Here is a 16,035-nt window from a genome sequence, read left to right on the forward strand (position 1 = left end):
TGCCTCTGCAGGCCCAATCTGCTCATATAGGCAGGCGATCAATGCGTTTGAGTGGAGTCATGGAGGGAAGGACGGGATTTATGGGATCAATTTCTTCCAATAACAGTGAGCCGTCAATTTCCATGGCACACTCAGTGTTATGAGTTGGAACCTTCAGCATTTGCTTAATAGAAGTGGAGCCCAGCAAGCTACTGCTATACCACTTTGGCCTCTATGGCTTCTACAAGCTTGAGCAGTGATTTCCAATTCATGTCTTGAGAGAGATTATCATGTCAGAAACTTCATGAATTTGGTCTAATTTTGAAAGCTTGATTTTATTTGGCATGATTTGAAATGCGGACTCCTTCAAGGAGCAGTGTCAAACTTTTTTTTTTTTTTTGAAGGCCCCCAGGAATGAGTAGTAGGCTGGACACTCAACCCCCAAATTGCTCCTGATGCTGCGCCAATTCAGTAGTGGCAGAGCTAGAGGGGGACAATGCCACCCCCTTAAATATGCTTTGACCCTCCCAGTTGCCAGACGAAATAATTAACTTTTCTTTTTTTTTAAGATTCTTTTCCCATATTTGTACCCATCCCTTTTGCAGCATTTTTGAGGAATTGTTGGGGATTCTTTCTTTTGTTTTGCGGACCACCTGAGTTATCCCCGCCCCATGGCCTAACTAATGAATAACTCCTTTTAAAACCACAAGTCAAAGATAATAGATAAAAGGGGACCATATGCTGCAATATCTGAAGATTTTCTTTCTTTAACTTGAGGAGATTTGAGCAAGAATCATGTAACTTGTACAACAGTTGCTTTCATGGGCCACACAAAATAATGTGGCGGGTCCAGATCCGGCCCCCGGTCCTGAGTTTGACACCTGCACATTCAATCCAAGGGAGCAGTGGTTCAGGGGACTTCAAAGTATTTTGTTTAAATCAGCAATCTGTCCTTTGCCCTCTAAGAGCTCTCACACAAAGGACCACCAACATGGTCAGCCACAAAGTATTCTGAAATGCTTGCAGTCACACAAACAAACTCTTCTCGTCAGGATGCAAGATGTTGGCAGGCACAGCAAAAGTCAAGGCAACAGGGAGTAGACGTTTGGCAAAAGTGAGAAAACGTTTCTTTCGCTCTGGTATGAAGTTTAGCCAAATATTGTTCCAGCTGCCAAATACGTATTCTTACCTTCTTGGCAGCGACGTCGGTCAGCAGCACAGCAATTAGGATGAGAGGAAGCAGCAACCCTCTTCTTTCCATCTCTTTTCCTCTCACTTTATCTCCACCCAAATCATAAGACGAGTCGTCAGGAGTAATCCACGCCCGCTCGCCCTGATGCTGCGACTGCTACGCACCATGCACGCTGCTTTGACATTCATTTTCATGCTTCTGGATTGCGTGACCCTGAGAGAGGGGAGGTGCTCGGATGACGTCGAGCTGAAAACTACCAGCTCCAGCTCATCTGACGTTGAGTTTTTTTACTTCGACCTGTTAGATTGCATCTTGTTGGACATCATCCTGCCTTCAATGCCTTTGGATGTCTGAATTCGGGTAAGTGTGATGAACTTTCTGAAATGGGGACTATTGTAATGAGATGAGGGTGACATTTAATGCATTTCTTTGACTTCCTGTACTGCAACTAAGGAAGCTTTTAGGGTTTCTAGCAATTCAGGATTTCATGCAGCATTGTGTATTTGTCACAGGTGGAAGTGTTGAGTTCTCGGACCTGACTAGCCAAGATGAGCTCTTCATGTGCACCTTTGACATGGTGTGCCCTCAGGTGAGATCAAATTTTAAATTTCTTGAAAAAATACAATAAATAGAAAAAAAAGTGTGTATATGTATATATATATATATATAGTATATATGTGTATATGTATATATATATATATATAGTATATATGTGTATATGTATATGTATATGTGTATATATATATATATATATATATATATATATATATATATATATATATATATAGAGAGATAGAGATATAGATATGTAGCTACACATACATTTAATATATATGTATATATACGTGTGTGTTTGTGTATATGAAGTATAGGAAGTATTTTTTACACAAATCTGTTAACGATTTTAATGTTGTTTAAGTGGGTTAGGGTTTTTATTTCATCATAAATACAGTACAGAAATACAGTATCCATCTGCATTGTAGTGCTGAAGTGCTGCTTAATTTCCTTTGTAGTCTTTTTGTTTTTGCAACTAATCCCGCTCAATGATTTCTGACAAGCAACAAGTGGCTGGCGTAATATGGCAGAATCTAGAACAAAGCAGCACGCAACTTTGCTAGTTTTGATGCTAGCTTGCTCAAATTTCATTTCTGGTAGGAAGCCTTATGATGAATCACAGATCATTTGTGCTGACAGAGGACTTGGATTGGTTAAAAAAAAATGTCAGACAGGTTATATGTTGTTACCCTACCAAGATGCTTAGACTGTATCACAAGCATCCTAAACACACTTCTGGACTGTTTACGCAGGCGATCAACACATCTGCAAACTGCATGAACTGAAAACCGGCCCTCAAGTTGATATACCGTAATTTTCGGACTATAAGTCGCGGTTTTTTTCATAGTTTGGGTGGGGGGGCCACTTATACTCAGGAGCGACTTATATATGTTTTTTTCACAAATTTTTACTTGATCATTAACACATCACTTACTTACAAGTATAGTTGACCACTTCACATGTTATTTTTAGTATAGTTGATCACTTCACATGCTTTGATATCTTTATCTTGAACATATTCAAAACATGAAAAATAGAGAGAAAAAATCAAATAAAGTAATTAACACTTTAAGGCGCCATATCCTCTGGACATGTCCTCTGTCACCAGGATGACATAAAGGACGAGAAATTTGATCGATGGATTTAATGATTTGGAGTGACACAAATGGTTTGATAATATTGTTGTTTATGTGATAGTTATTTAAAATATAGTTTATATATCGTTGTATGGGCCTGTGGAATAATTTGAACTGCGGCGCGGCACACGGCATTGTTGACAAAGGACGATCGATGGATTTAATGAATTGGAGTGACACAGATGGTTTTATAAACGTGTTATTTATGTAATCGTTTTTTTTAAATAACTGAATGTTACGTCAGGCCCGTTCTCAGCTCCTCGTTTGTGTTTGTCACGTTAGCATACCGTATCGTTTAGCCTGTTGTTGCTCGTTCATGTCTGTTCTTGGTGTTGGATTTTGCCGAATAAATTGCCCCCCAAAATGCGACTTATACTCCGGAGCGACTTATATATGTTTTTTTCACATTTTTGGGCATTTTATGCCTGGTGCGACTTATACTCCGGAGCGACTTATAGTCCGAAAATACGGTACTTTATAAAAAGTTGTATTCGCAAAGGCAATGAATCCATTTGGTTTTTCCCAAGTCTACTTCATTAGATGAGTGCGTAAAGTGTTCACAATGAGGCAGATGTGGCCAACGCTACCCACCTTGTGGCCTCATTCGGAGCATATTCAACAAAGTTTTGGAAAAGAACTCAAGGACAATGAGTTGTCTTGGATTCTGTTGGCCAAAAGACATACAATACTGTAAATCCATTTTATTTTGCAGGTGGCTCCTTGTCCTGCTTGTCATTGCACAGCATCTTAACGCGGTAAGAATTTGTCCACTTGAAATTTCTGTAAATGCAAACATGTTCAGCAATAGAACAGCTGCACTTGCACGCTAATGTGTTTGCAGTGTTTTTTTTTCATAGGCGCATTGGATATTGCAGCCACATTGCATTGTGGTATAACTCGCAAAGTGGAACTGACCATGACACTTTTCCTCGCATCATCTCTTCTCATTAATGTCAGCAGCATTTACGTTGCGATGGCTTGGAGTTTCTCAATGTGTAAACTCCTCCGAATATTTTGCGTTGTTGCCAAAACATTTCACAGTATTTGCCAGAGCAGTAAGGCGTCCTTTTGGGGTGGGAAACGACGTCTGCCTCCGGAGGTGCCGAGTGGTTTTGTTAGCAGCCTCTCAAACTATTTAGATTCAGATCAAACTTCCTCAGCTCTCTCATCAAGGTCAGGGTCCTTATTTGGCCATTTGGTAAACGCTGACCCGTTGGAGGCATTTCTTCCAGAAGCTAAGCTGTCCACTGCACAATCCAGAGGAAGGGCCGAAACAGATTTTGACGGCCATGTTGTTTGCATAATGCACACGCAAATAGGTACATCGTCGCTTACTAATCAGTAGCATCCAATGTAATTGAGATTTGTCTTTTTTTCAGGGAAATGTTGAAGGTCCATGTGAAGGCAGAGACTGTTCTGTATGTCGGTGTCTTCCTGCCAAAGGTGCACGGGTAAGAAGATTGTTAATCAATCCCACCACTATTAGTTACCACTTAAACAGCTCCTGTCAGATCATTTAATGAGATCAAGTTTCTTTTTTTTCTTTGTAAAGAGAGGATTTATACATCTTTGTTCTACATTTATACATATTTTAGCCAACACATTTTTGATGGCTCTTATTGAGAAGGCCCAGTTTGTGATCTTTAGTGTCCTCTGCTGGAAAGAATGAAGTATAGGACTTTTTGTTTCGCGTTGCCAATGGACATTTAATGTCGATACCTGGCTACTGAATGCTTTGCTGCCATTGCAAAAAATACAACCAGAGTTTAACAGTAATATTTCATCTGTTCTTCGGCCATTATATGAGAGGATGATCCTTTTCCCATAAAAACACATTTGGACCTCCCACTTCCAAAATGATAGTTACACCCTTATCTTTCTTTCTATGCCAGTGACATTTAACAATTAAAGGTACAGCAAGCCTGTTGCCATTCATACAATGACAGCTTCATGTTCAACTGAACGGGCGGAGGTTTACACAAAGTAAACTCGGTTTTGCCCCTCTTATTTATTGGGTTATTGGTTTATTATTTATTCATCGCTCATTTTATTTATTACTTATTATTTATTATTTATGGTTTGTGCCTTCTTGTTTTTGTTTTGTGTCGCCTACTTGTGTGTCTCGTCACCGTGGGATGGAGCAAACGGAATTTCGGTTTCTTTGTGTGTCTTGACATATGAAGGGATTGACAATAAAGCTGACTTTGACTTTGAAGAAAAAAAAAAATAAAATAAAAAAAAAAATGTGATGATTGTTTCACTCTTTATGATATTTGATTCTGTTTGTTCTCATGCAAACTACTTACATGTATGCCTTGGTTCAATAAAAAGAGAGAGGCACAGTACTTTTAAAGTCCACGTTTCTTTAGTGCTCTCTACTGAGGGCTCAGGTGTTGCGCAAGGGACCAGATAACTGAGGAGAACAATCCATTTTGCCACTGAACCTAACATGCATGTTTTTTGTTGTTGTTGTTGTTGTTGTTGTATATGTGTGAGGAAGCCAGAATATTCAAAGAAGCAATTCAAGTCAAACAAATATCGCTATATTAGATCACAATGAAGCAAAACATACTCCACCAGGGTGACCTGTTTTCTTTGTAGGGACTTCCAGGGAAATCAGGGAAGCAAGGACCTCGCGGGCAAATGGGATCATGGCGCGGTGTGGGGCCACCTGGAGAGAAAGGCAGGCTGGGCTCACCGGGATCACCCGGCCCGGAAGGACTTAAAGGAGCCCGGGTAAAATTGTCATCATATTCAATTTATAACTTTATCGTGATAATAATCGATCATACTTTTCTTCCCTGAACATTTCAGGGCAACACTGGGCCTCCAGGTTTTCCTGGTCACGAAGGTTCATTGGTAAGTCAAGACTGGTTCAGGACCCCACTCCCTTTCACTTCTACAATTTTTAGACTGTATACAACACCTCTTAGGGTCACCCTGGAGCAGGCGGCGAGCCCGGTTTGCCCGGAGTGGACGGCTGTGCGGGGGCTCCGGGTCAACCTGGTGTCCCCGGTTTTCCTGGCCTGGATGGTCTGCATGGGTCACCTGTGAGTAGAAAATGTGATTCCATTTCAAAATAAAACATGCAATCTAGCAAGGTGGGGAGGAGTTTGGAGTTCTAGGATTCCAATATACTGTATTCTATAGCCAGTATGAAATCATTATTTCTCTCTTTGTCAGGGATTTCCCGGACCAAAAGGAGTTAAGGGAGAACCCTTATACACTGATTCCATTACTGGACTCCCTGTAAGATTTCTTCTTTGATTCTTATAAGGTCATCTCGTCATTCTGAATTCCATTCACACCATTTGGATTGTTATTTGGTTTTATTCTTACAGGGAGATCCCGGTCGACAAGGAGATGCGGGTCTACCTGTGTGTATATTCGCCTCGCAATTTAATATTACAATGAAACCTCTAAAGGGGAGGACTATGAAGACTCTCCAAAATATCCCATTGCTCATCATGACATTTCACCTGTGTGACAATCAAATACAAGAAGTGCCCTTTGGAAATCTTGCTCCTATTCATTCAGGGCCAAAACGGGGTCACCGGACCAAAAGGCTACACAGGTGCTCATGGTCCACCTGGTGATCAGGTGAATCAATATGATTGGATAGAATAACTGCAGCATGAATACTGCTGCTGTTTCGCGGTCATGAACGCCACTGTTTCTCCACTCAGGGCCCAAGAGGGGATAAAGGTCTCCGAGGACCACCGGTGAGTCATTGCAGTTCTAGGTTACCCATGTTATAATAGAGAATATCATTAAGCCACATATAGCCAATAGGATAGAACAAAAATGTCTTTGTGCAGGGTGACCCTGGAAGACCACAGCCAGGCACAGCAGGAGATGATGTAAGACACCTATTCTGTTCATTTGCAAATGCGTATTGCAAACATCTTCACTACTTTCCTTCCATGCGCTGTACCAGGGTGAACAAGGTCCGCCCGGTCCACAAGGACCAGAAGAAATCATTGAGCCTACCCCGGGTTATCTCCCACTAAAAGGTTACAAGGTGTGTGCGCGTGTGTCTGTGTGAATCTTTCGGGCCATTTTAGATCACTTGGATGAATATCATTTCAGCAATATCAATGATTTGCCTGTATTTCAGGGAGACAGAGGTCGTCCTGGACCATGTGGACCAAAGGGCAAAAAAGTGAGTTCAAATGTTCCGTCACAGACAAAAAAATGTAACATCATGACTATGACTTGTATTTTTTTGAAAGGGTGCTCAAGAAGACTTCTTCAGTCAAGGAATGAAAGGAGAGGAAGGAATTCTTGGTTTTCCTGGACTTCGGGCAAGTCATTGACACAGGAAATTAGCTTCATGCTGATATACAATGGAAAATGCCATCAACAGAAATGAGCATTGATATTGCGGTCATTTGAAACCATCCAACAACATTAGAATTAGTCATGTTCCTTTAATAGTGCATCAACAAGCCTGGCACATATTCTCTCTGCTCTATGGAAACATTTAGAGTTGTAGTTTGTGTGTACCGGATGCACTCAAAGATACGTCAAATGTTATTGTGTTCCTCTTTTTAGGGTTTTCAGGGATCACCTGGAATTTCAGGACCAGCGGGACCTGAGGTACAACTAGTAATATCGAAATGAACAAAATCTCCATAGGTCATCTTGTATGTATATGTTGATATTTAGGGGTTGCCAGGCGAAATGGGGCTTCCGGGTCTTATCGGAACACCTGGACCAAAGGTAAGCCTACCTTGAAAATGTTTTTAACGTCAACATGATTACCGGCTTCCATACTGCAAAGAATTGGAATCAAACTCAAAATCTCATCCACTCATACCACTATGAAAGGGCTACCACGGAGATCCGGGTTTTCCTGGTCCTACGACGTATTTGAAAGGGTCTACGCTTAGAGGTGAGATTTATCAGAAATACTGCCGGTCTGTAAATACGGTGGGGCAACCAGTGTGTGGAATTTGCATGTTCTACCCGTCCGTGCTTGCGTGACTTTTCGCTCACTATATTGTCTTATATACACAGGAGCAAAAGGGGAAAAGGGATATCCTGGAAATCCTGGATTAGAAGGTGATCCCGGATTAATGGGCGCACGTGGCCCTCCTGGCCCAAAAGGACTAACGTATACAGGTAAGCAGTTTCTGCTCGGTCATGACTTCTTTTTTTGCCACATTGTGTATGCTATTCATTTACAAGCGTTCTCTATTGTCTGTTTACGACATATGATGATGGACGAAGGTTGGATTTCCACGGAGTTTTAAACAGTCATTTTGACTTTTTGGTGTTAAAGAGAAACGGATCTGTTAAAAACATGATTGCTTTGACTTCATCCACCTTGTCTTATTGCCTAGATGGGCTGGGTGTGCCTGGTCCAAGCGGACCCCCGGGTCCTAAGGGCTTTAAAGGAGAGCCAGGTGGCTTAATCGATCCAGTCCCAGGACCAAAAGGAAGAAAAGGAATGCGCGGGCGTAAAGGTGTCATCGGACTTCGTGGTCCTCCAGGTATAAAAAGTTATACTTTCTCAGTTGGGTTGTGAATATCTGATCTAAAACGCTGTGCTTTACGTTTGATCCATGAAGGATGTGGAGGTGAGTACGATCCCCTTATTTAAAACATCTCCAATGTGTCTTTGACAGCATTACAGTGTCTTACATTTTTTGCTTGGTTGATTCCATAGACTACAGTTGTGAGCCTGGTTACCCAGGTGACCCTGGTGATAATGGACCCCCAGGACCTCCTGGAAAAAAAGGCCTCAGAGGATTAAAGGGTGTGTGCTTTTTTTTGGAACTGTCAAAATGTCCGAAGAGAGAAAAATGCACAAGCATTCATTTGCCAATGATCCCCACAGGCTGTGAAGGGGAATGTAAATGTCGGTTTTCTCATGGACCGCCTGGTCCCCCTGGTCAGCCTGGTTTTCCAGGACCTCCAGGATTACCAGGAACTCCAGGGATGAAGGGGGACCCAGGACTAAAAGGAGAAGAGGGTCCTGCCGGACCACATGTGAGGACAATGGGATAACCAATACATCAATACATGAATTACTTGATAGTATTACTGGCCTGCAGTGGCTAAAGTTTTGGAGATGATGATGAAGGCAGGCTGAGGGATGATGGAAAATGTTTCTATAGTGCATGTTCAAATGGAAATTGTTACAGTTAACATTTTAATGTTAGCCCCGCAACCAAGTTTTTACATTTGAACACTTCCTGTATGTAATTGCAGGGTTTTAAAGGATACCTAGGTTTAAAAGGGCTGAAGGGACAAAAGGGGGATGGTTTTATCACAACAGTTAAAGGTGAGCAAGCCCAATATGGTTAAGAACCACTCATAGTATTCCCCCAAAACATCAGACATTTTTTTTGATGGATAAAAGGTGTAAAGGGAAACCAAGGAGACACTGGACATCCTGGTTCTCCTGGCCAACTGGGTAAACCAGGAATCGATGGTCCTCCTGGGCTGCCAGGAGTTCTTGGACCACCAGTGAGTAGTATGCTTTCAATACTGCAAATACATAAGACTTAACAGTATTTGATGCATTGTTGATAAAAACTATGACTACTTCACACATTTTCATAGGGTTCCAGTTACGGAGGTAAACCTGGTCCCAAAGGAGACCCTGGGACGAGTGGTCCCAAAGGTTTGCCAGGCATTCTGGGGCTGCCAGGTCCTGGTTTTCCAGGCCCCCAGGGTCCAGCAGGACTGAAAGGTGATCAGGGGTACCCGGGCTCCCCAGGAATTCCCGGTCGAAAGGGCCCGCCAGGTTTAATACTTTTCTTATTCTATCAATGTTTTGTTCTGATTTATTGGTACATATGTATGTATGTATGTATGTATGTATGTATGTATGTATGTATGTTGTTTCTACTGCAAGCATTTTTTCACTGAAAATCATTAGGTGACCCTGCAGTCTGTTGTCATGAGAATGCGACGGGATCACCTGGTGTTAAGGGAGAACCTGGTTCCCCAGGTGAAACACTGGACAGAACTTAACTTACTTTATGCCGATATTAGTTTTTAAACTCAATATCTTTGGTAATTTTAACGTTTGTAGGAGTTCCAGGTGAACCCGGAAGGGAAGGAATTGTAGGACCCCCGGGACATCCAGGACGGAAAGGCATGAAAGGAGATGATGGTGGAATTGAAGGGATTGGACCTCCAGGTTGTCAGGCAGACAACAATGTCATCGACAAATGATTGATATCTTAGCTAGGTAACACCTTGTATCCCTAACAGGGCCACAAGGTATAAATGGAGATCATGGTGATCCTGGTAGTAGTGGGAAAAGCCTCGATGGTCCCCCAGGCACTCCCGGAGTACCGGGACCACCAGGGAGGAAAGGGTCCCTTGGAGATGTGTTCAATACTTTGCCAGGTCCTCCTGGTCATCCAGGCCAACCTGGAGTTAGAGGGAGAAAGGGGATTCCTGGTAGTCCAGGAAGCCCAGGGTTTGCAGGTAAGTGGAAGTGTACCAAATCTTAGATCAGTCTGCATCTCAAATATTTGACAACATCCAAAGGTGTTCAAGGGCCACCTGGAAGGCCAGGTCGAAAAGGAGAACAAGGATTTGATGGTGATCGTGGAGCTCCCGGACCTCCAGGCTCACAATGTACAATATGGGAGTCAACAGGACCTCCTGGACCACCTGGTCCTCCAGGAAACCCTGGACCAAGAGTGACAGGTGAGGATGGCTGATTTTCTCCTCAGCCACTCATTGACATGGTTTGATTTCTCCCATGTTCAAGTGTTCCTTGTTATTCTGTAGGTATCCCTGGTCCAAAAGGCTCACGGGGAGATACAGGCCTAGCGGGTCATGGCCCCATAGGTCCACCGGGTCGCAGTGGTCCTCCTGGTATACCGGGCCCAGCAGGGCCGAGAGGCTCTGCTGGTCCTCCGGGAGATTTCGGGAATGACGGTTGGCCAGGACACAAAGGTGAACCGTGTCAAATCTACAGTCAAAAGGAAATTAAATTCCAGTCAAAAGGGAGCACTTATTTGGTCCTGCTGAAATGATAATGTTATTGGGATTTATTCTTAAGGTGAGTTGGGCTTACCTGGCAGGGATGGGGCCAAAGGTTTACCAGGCCCGCCAGGACCTCCAGGTCCAAGAGGCAAGCAGGGGGAAAGAGGCTTTGATGGTCCACCAGGTGGCCGAGGAGAAACAGGATATCCTGGTATGAAAGGTATGACGTACAACTGCTTCACTTCACTTGCTGTTGACTGCATCGTTTGGAAACTTTGACCTCACCGAAAGTCCATGTCCAGTAGTGGCCACAGACTCTAACATATATATGTATACACACTGTATAATCCCCATTTGTGGCCTTCAGGAATACGTGGTCCCAAAGGATTACCCGGAGAAGCAAAACTTGTGACTTTAAAAAAGGGAGTACCAGGAACTCCAGGCAGAAGAGGGCAGCCAGGTCCACCAGGACCAATAGGCAATTAAACTATCCGCTTGCAAAATAATATCGATAATTATTGATCAGTTTGATTAGTTCATCAAAATACTTAATCATTTTCTCTAGGTGAAAAGGGGCAAAGAGGGAGGCAAGGCGATCCAGGACCAGATGGTTTCCATGGTTCACAAGGATTTAAAGGTGATGCTGGTGTACCTGGAAGACATGGGATACCTGGTGATCCAGGGCACCCTGGATTGAAAGGTTTTATTGGACCAAGGGGATACAGTGGGAATGATGGAGATCCGGTACGAATCCGAAATGATCTGAAGTTATTACCTATGTGTATAATAATTCTGTTGTAATGCCATCAGTTATGTTTGTATCTTGTAAAGGGAGAACCAGGATCACAGGGACAACCAGGACTTCCAGGGGTTCCAGGATTTTCAGGTGCCAAAGGTAAATCCAAATCTGTCATCAATGTATTTAACGTTTACCAGATTATCTGGTTAGCTTTTTTCACTCATTCAAACAAATACTCTTCTAGGTGAACCCGGAGAGTCTTTTGGACATCCCGGAAGGCCCGGACCCAAAGGAGCTAAAGGGGAGAAGGGATTCAGTGGTAAATTTTGAGTATAGTAGTCAACGTAAAGGCAAAAAACTTGTATTTGAAAGCTGTTTTCTTACCCCTATCCCTTAAAGTCTTGCACTCACTAACAACCAGACAGAGTCAAAGTACAAATAAGTAAAGAAAGGCACCTTTAGTACAGTAAAACAAAAATGCTAAAGCTGCAAACCTTAGAAGTGAAGACATGCAAATCACTAGCACACCATGCGTCAGCCACCACCCAATCTGAATTGAATGGCGCAGAGAAGCAATATACAGGGTGTGCTTCACTAACGTCTACCCCCGTGTCTCTTTTATTCAGCACCGATTGGAGATCCAGGGGATCCAGGGGATCCAGGTCCAAGGGGATATCCGGGAACGCCTGGACAGCCGGGCGCTCCTGGTGAACCGGGAATACATGGTGGACCAGGTGATTTTTCCGTGGCTGTTTTCTTTGTGAATTACTTTCAAATTAAGTGTCATAGTTGATGTTGGAGTCCATTATTGTTGAGGAATTTTTTTTTCTATAGGTTTTCCTGGGCCTGTTGGTCCGCCGGGTAGTCCGGGTATTCCGGGTGTTCAAGGTGATAGTGGGTATGTGGGGTCTTTGGGTCCACCAGGCCCAACTGGACCTTCAGGTACTTATATTGTCTATTGAAACATCTGAAAAATACAATGACATGGTATTCTGTATTTTGTTACGGCTGTGCACTTTGGTATTTTTGGGTATTGATAATCCTGCCTTTTTTTCTTTACAATTCTAAATATATGAATAATGACATTTATAAGGACTGCCCGGTCCGCCCGGTCTTTCTGGACTGGATGGCCTAAGGGGACCGAGAGGGATGAAAGGAGCAAGTGGTAAAAGAAATCAACAAAACTTTGTTTTCACTATTCTGTTGTTCTTCAGTTAAACCATCTCTTGAAAATAGTTCTTATGTTTTTCAAGGAGTAACTATCCCAGGTCGTCCTGGACCCGATGGATATCCTGGAGCTAAGGGTTCCAAGGGACTGCCGGGGCCTCCAGGACCCTCTTATCCCGGGCCAAAAGGCCTGAGGGGTCCGCCAGGTGACTCAGGTATGAAATACGAATGAAACGACTCAAGATCAAGACAACGCCATTGCATCAAGAAAACAGATCATCTGAGGGAGGTTATGAGATACATGGGTTTCACGTCCTAATGGATATCGGAAATATTCAACTGGAATCAGCCTTTGCTGACACTTAAAGTTGAATTCAATTTCCTATTTCATATTCTTCCAATAGGTCCACACGGTTCTCCAGGTGAACCTGGTTATCCTGGGAGAGAATGTGACAAACCTTTGCCGGGACCTGTCGGAGATCCAGGATCTGAAGGGGCTCCCGGCCCGCAAGGTCTGCTCATGTCTTCTTCATTCTGCATGTTGCCATCATTTTATTTGATGTTCTACTTGTTCTACTCAGGGCCTGCTGGAGCGAAAGGTGAAGCAGGCAGCCTCTTTTTCCACAAAGGAGATCCGGGGTCACCCGGCCTACCTGGGCTTCCAGGCCAGAAAGGAGACCAGGGCTATCCAGGAAACCAAGGAACTTCATCATATCCAGGCTTTCCAGGACCAAAGGGTAAAACCACCTTCAAGTGTAATTGAAAAGATCCATTACACCTATCCATGAGCTTTAAATGCACCTTTATAGGTGAGGGAGGCCTTCCCGGTTCCAGAGGTTTTGATGGAGCGAAAGGACCGAGAGGTGATCCTGGGCCTTCGGGGAGGAAAGGAGTAACTGGCCCAGCTGGAGATGTTGGTGAGTAGTCCAAAAGCTTCATGAGCTATGCAAAAGATATCTTTGGGACTCTTTGTAGCGTAGACTACGCTCGATCATACTGTTTAATGACTGTTCACTTGTGCAGGTGCTAAGGGTGTCCCTGGTGATTCTTTTTCTGAACCCATACGGAAGGCTCCAGACGGCCCTCCAGGGCCACCTGGTTACCCAGGACCCATTGGGTTGCCAGGCGCTCCGGGTTCACCCGGGCGAAACGGACCAAAAGGCAGGAGACTCATTTCTTGAAATGTACCGTATACGTACGTAGTATGTCTGAGAATCATTTAGTTTTTCTCTTGCATTTCAGGACCAAAGGGTCCAACTGGTTCTCAGGGCATCACTGGACTCCCAGGTCCTCCTGGTATTGACGGTCCTATTGGTGATGGAGGAGATTTTGGTGAACCAGGATTTGTTGGGCCTCAAGGTAACTTTGAAATTTCATTCAATCCATTCAGGTCGTCGGGATTGTAGCTGACATTGAGACTACGTCATGAAGCACTGAAATAGATCAATGCTAAAAAAAAACAGTAGGCCGATTTGTTTGATCATCAGCTGCTTGCGGTATTCTGTCCTTGGATTTTGTACACTCTGCGTATTCCCTCTCCAGGCATTCCAGGTCCACGTGGTGACCCAGGCGCACCAGGTTATGCGAGGACATCAAGCTCAGGGTTTCTGTTGGTTCTTCATAGCCAATCAGTACAAGTGCCTCAATGCCCCGATGGCACCAGTCAGCTTTGGGTGGGCTACAGTCTGGCCTACCTGGAGGGACAGGAGAAGGCTCACACTCAAGACCTTGGTGGGTCAATTCTGGCATGATTGACACTTGTCAATCCGTAAGCAGCATTGGCTTTAAATGGCATCAATTTAGAAAACGACCACCTTCTTGGAATTTTGGCTGGCTAGCTCTTTTTATAGCATATCAAGTCTAGCTACCACACTAAGTGTTTTTGCAGAACATCAATCAAATCAACAAATGTCCTTCCCGCCTTGCTCGTCTGTAGGTCAAGCTGGCTCTTGCTTGCCCGTCTTTTCCACCATGCCGTTCTCCTACTGCAACAAAGCTGCCTGTCACTACTCGGCTCGGAACGACAAGTCCTACTGGCTCTCCACCACGGCGGCTATCCCCATGATGCCGCTCTTTGGCTATGAGATCAGATCCCACATCAGCCGCTGTGTGGTGTGCGAGACACCTTTGCCAGCTGTGGCTTTTCATAGTCAGGATCCATCCATTCCACAATGCCCACCTGGCTGGAGGAGCCTTTGGACGGGCTTCTCCTTTCTCCTTGTATGTATAAAATTAATAGATTGGATTTTTTCTGTTGGCTGAAAATGGGATGAGCAAAAGACACACGGATTAGTCCTCACCGCTGGCTGCTTTTGTATTTGTGGTTTTCTCCAGGAAACAGGGGCAGGTGACGAGGGTGGCGGTCAGTCCCTGACATCCCCCGGCAGCTGCCTGAAGGACTTCCGAACCCACCCGATCATCGAGTGCCAGGGCGCGCGAGGTTCTTGTCACTACTTTGCCAACCTCTACAGCTTCTGGCTGACCGCCATACGCCACACAGATCAGTTTGTCAAGCCCAAGCCCGGAACCATCAAAGCTGCCGGGGAGCAGCGACGCAAGGCCAGTCAATGTCAAGTCTGCCTCAGACAGTAGAGCACATTTTGACCCAAGGGTGAAGAAGGCTTTAGATCACTTGGTGCTAAGTTTAGTTGGTGTTCCAAAAGTTCAACTTCGAAATGTCGACTTAAGCACATAATGAGGTCACAAAGTATCGGGCTGAACTTCTAGACCAGTGATTCCCAATCTTTTTTGAAGTAAGGCACACATTTTACATGAGGAAAATCACCCAGCCAAAAGGCACTGTTGGCATAGCCTTAACCGCAAGTCAAACATTAGTTTAACCAAGATAATGACGGCGGAATTTTCCAATTAGTTTGGTTACATGTTCTTACAAATGATGATGGTTTTTGTACATGATTCATTTCACCATCAACGGATGATACGTATATGGCTGATGATTTTCTTGACACTGTTTCTCATGTGTTCATAAGTGTTAGTATTTTTTTTTCAAGTAAAGTGTCCCTCCAAGGAAAATTCTTATAAATGCTTCTTTTTTTTCCGTCATCTAAATCGTGCTCTTCGTTGGTTCGAATGACAAAGCCTACAATGAACGGACGATTGCCACTGTTCCTTTTATATAATTCAAGATTCAAGAGTTTTTATTCGCCATGTTTGAGCGTGCCAAACAAGGAATTTGACTTCGGTAAAACACACCCTCTGTTCAACATATAGGTGACTAACAACACTCAGGACATGTGAATAATGGCAAAAACAGTGTAGACAAATTCAAAAGGTGTGAAGAGCAGGATGTTATT

The 16,035-nt window shown here is 43.8% G+C and overlaps 1 protein-coding gene across 1 annotated transcript; it reads left to right on the plus strand.

Moving 5' to 3' along the window:
- Positions 1–1,149: 1,149 nt before the first annotated feature.
- On the plus strand, positions 1,150–15,760 carry LOC119137491 (collagen alpha-2(IV) chain-like). The gene is made up of 47 exons (XM_037276820.1): positions 1,150–1,531; positions 1,684–1,760; positions 3,575–3,617; positions 4,242–4,313; positions 5,464–5,598; positions 5,677–5,721; positions 5,796–5,912; positions 6,046–6,111; positions 6,204–6,239; positions 6,400–6,462; positions 6,549–6,584; positions 6,681–6,722; positions 6,800–6,883; positions 6,980–7,024; positions 7,095–7,170; positions 7,229–7,248; positions 7,417–7,461; positions 7,531–7,584; positions 7,693–7,756; positions 7,882–7,986; positions 8,208–8,357; positions 8,436–8,444; positions 8,534–8,623; positions 8,705–8,856; positions 9,079–9,151; positions 9,230–9,336; positions 9,433–9,616; positions 9,752–9,823; positions 9,908–10,015; positions 10,090–10,308; positions 10,372–10,533; positions 10,618–10,785; positions 10,892–11,035; positions 11,183–11,293; positions 11,532–11,559; positions 11,647–11,710; positions 11,799–11,873; positions 12,181–12,288; positions 12,389–12,496; positions 13,126–13,233; positions 13,303–13,458; positions 13,531–13,584; positions 13,745–13,916; positions 13,964–14,080; positions 14,264–14,452; positions 14,658–14,941; positions 15,056–15,760. The coding sequence occupies exons 2-47, from the start codon at positions 1,720–1,722 to the stop codon at positions 15,311–15,313; spliced, it is 4,659 nt and encodes a 1,552-aa protein (XP_037132715.1). The 5' UTR covers positions 1,150–1,531; positions 1,684–1,719; the 3' UTR covers positions 15,314–15,760.
- The last annotated feature ends 275 nt before the right edge of the window (positions 15,761–16,035 follow it).

This window comes from Syngnathus acus, chromosome 17, assembly GCF_901709675.1.
Source record: "Syngnathus acus chromosome 17, fSynAcu1.2, whole genome shotgun sequence".
Lineage (NCBI taxonomy): Eukaryota > Metazoa > Chordata > Actinopteri > Syngnathiformes > Syngnathidae > Syngnathus > Syngnathus acus.